Source organism: Pinus tabuliformis, chromosome 6, assembly GCF_031772625.1.
Source record: "Pinus tabuliformis cultivar Carrire ecotype Pingquan chromosome 6, CPIR1, whole genome shotgun sequence".
Lineage (NCBI taxonomy): Eukaryota > Viridiplantae > Streptophyta > Pinopsida > Pinales > Pinaceae > Pinus > Pinus tabuliformis.
Genome location: NC_142292.1, coordinates 337,901,838 through 337,903,877, shown reverse-complemented (window position 1 = coordinate 337,903,877; position 2,040 = coordinate 337,901,838). Strand labels below are relative to the sequence as shown.

The 2,040-nt window shown below is 35.1% G+C and overlaps 1 protein-coding gene across 1 annotated transcript; it reads right to left on the bottom strand.

Moving 5' to 3' along the window:
* Positions 1-406: 406 nt before the first annotated feature.
* On the bottom strand, positions 407-1,832 carry LOC149258677 (basic blue protein-like). Its single transcript, XM_089372563.1, has 2 exons — positions 1,601-1,832; positions 407-895 (listed from the first exon to the last, which is right to left on the bottom strand). Exons 1-2 carry the CDS (start codon positions 1,764-1,766, stop codon positions 522-524), a joined length of 540 nt encoding a protein of 179 aa, XP_089228689.1. The 5' UTR covers positions 1,767-1,832; the 3' UTR covers positions 407-521.
* Between the last annotated feature and the right edge of the window lie 208 nt (positions 1,833-2,040).

Here is a 2,040-nt window from a genome sequence, read left to right as displayed (position 1 = left end):
TTACATTCAAAAAAAATCTGCTAATCTCTTTAATAAATTAAAAATTATTTGATCTCTTTAATAAATTAAAAATTAATTAACATATAAAAAGTTATAACTTTTTTAATTGATTAAAATTATCACCATATATTTTTGAAAAGTTGAAAAGAATAAAATTTTTCTGATGGGAAACCTTTTCACATTTTTATTTACATTTTAATAGATTTGATACTTTGATGTAAATAAAATTATATGAATAAATAAATAATAAATACATATAGAAAAAAATTACTCAAATATCCATGGTAAAAAAAACACTTCACATTTTATAAACTCATACTCATACACACTTGAGAATAGATAATGAGGATACTGTCAATGGAAACATCAAATAAAAGGATTAAACCACAGTAGACACGTAGTGGTTTATCTCCCTTTAAATTTAAAAGCACACACAGCGTTTGGAATTTTATTTCACAACGGCCGTTTCTCCTGCACCCCACGAGCGGCGTTATCTCGCTCCTGATTAGGCTTTTGGTGGTTCAAATAAATAATGATAGTGCAGCGACTACGACAGCAGCACTGGAAGCGGCAACATGAGTTGAGGTGCCTGCGCTCGACTGCGCATGGGGCGAATTAGAAAAAGGAGTAAGACCGGACACAGGCGTGAATGGGGAGGCCGAGCCTGTGGCGGGGGATCCACCATTGGTGGCAGCAGACTGCACATCAATGGCCATCTTCATACCGCCGGAACAGTGACCGGGCGTTCCGCATATGAAGTACATGTTGCCGGGTCTCGTTAACGGGATATTTGTGCTGCCGTCAGTATAGGATTGCAGAGCGTTGCCCGTTTGGCATGAATCGTAGTCTGATTTACTTACTTCCAGCACGCTGTGAAGCGATGAATACTGAAAATCTGTAATATATGACCACCCCACATCAATTAAATTCAAGTCATAAACATTTGGCGTATTTCAATTTTGAATTTTATAATTTACATATTATTTCATAACGCTAAGTAACATAGTATATATAATACTTTTCATACCTAAAATTTCTTATAACATCATAATTATGTTAGATTTAAGATTTTTGTGATTTATAATTTAAATATAAGTTTTTTGGATTAATCACACTGTTAAGATTTAGTTGATGTTTTGAACTAATTAATGTGGTTCATCCTGGGGATAAGGTGAGGGATGAACCATATTAGTTGATTCAAAAAGTGAGAAATCAAACATTAGTTGGTTCTGAAGGTGAGAAATCAATCGATCCTTGTAGTGAGGATGAACCACATTAGTTGGTTCGAAAAGTGAGAAGAGAAATCAAACGTTAATTGGTTCAAAAAGTGAAAAATCAATTGAGAGATAAACCACATTAGTTGGTTCAATGTGATTAGTCTGAAAGACTAATGTCAACATCACAATCACTCAATACTTCTCATAATATTGCAATCACTTAAACCCTCCAAACACATTGAATTTCATCATTTACATAATACTTCATCACATAACCGCATATTATTTCATCATTTACATAATACTTCATCGCATAACCGCATGTAAGTAAACCTTAAACTTACAAATATGAATTGTTATAATGTATTTATTGATTTACTTACTGAGAATGTCGCCCACTGCAAATATTTTTCCTTGCACCCACGAATTAAAATTAGTGGTCGAATCCCATCCCGAGGTGCCTCCCACCGTGTACTGCGTAGCTCCACACGACATAACCAGCGCGATCGCTATGGCCATTGACAGAGCAACTGTTGCTGCTACACCCATGTCGTCTTCGTTTTCTGCAAATCTTGACAGACAGAATTAATTAAGGACCCTGCAAAGAAAAGAGCTCTGAACTTGTTGCGTGGAGGGAGGACTGACGCAGTAAGGTATATATAGGAGAGAAGAATATCAATATTCTGTTTAGGAGATAGTTGATCATAATCTCTGACATTTGAAACAATCTAATTTATTTTTTTCTGGTGCGTTATAATAAAAAATGTGGATTGGTTGGTTTGGTATGGGGAAGTGCACCTACGCATTTAGTTGGTGTGTGTAA

What these genes read in the sequence shown, in the direction of transcription:
- LOC149258677 (XM_089372563.1), bottom strand. Translation starts at nt 1,766, where the DNA reads ATGGGTGTAGCAGCAACAGTTGCTCTGTCAATGGCCATAGCGATCGCG. An exon ending in TGCAGTGGGCGACATTCTCA is followed by an intron (nt 896 to 1,600) that starts GTAAGTAAATCA and finishes CATATATTACAG; the next exon opens with ATTTTCAGTATTCATCGCTT.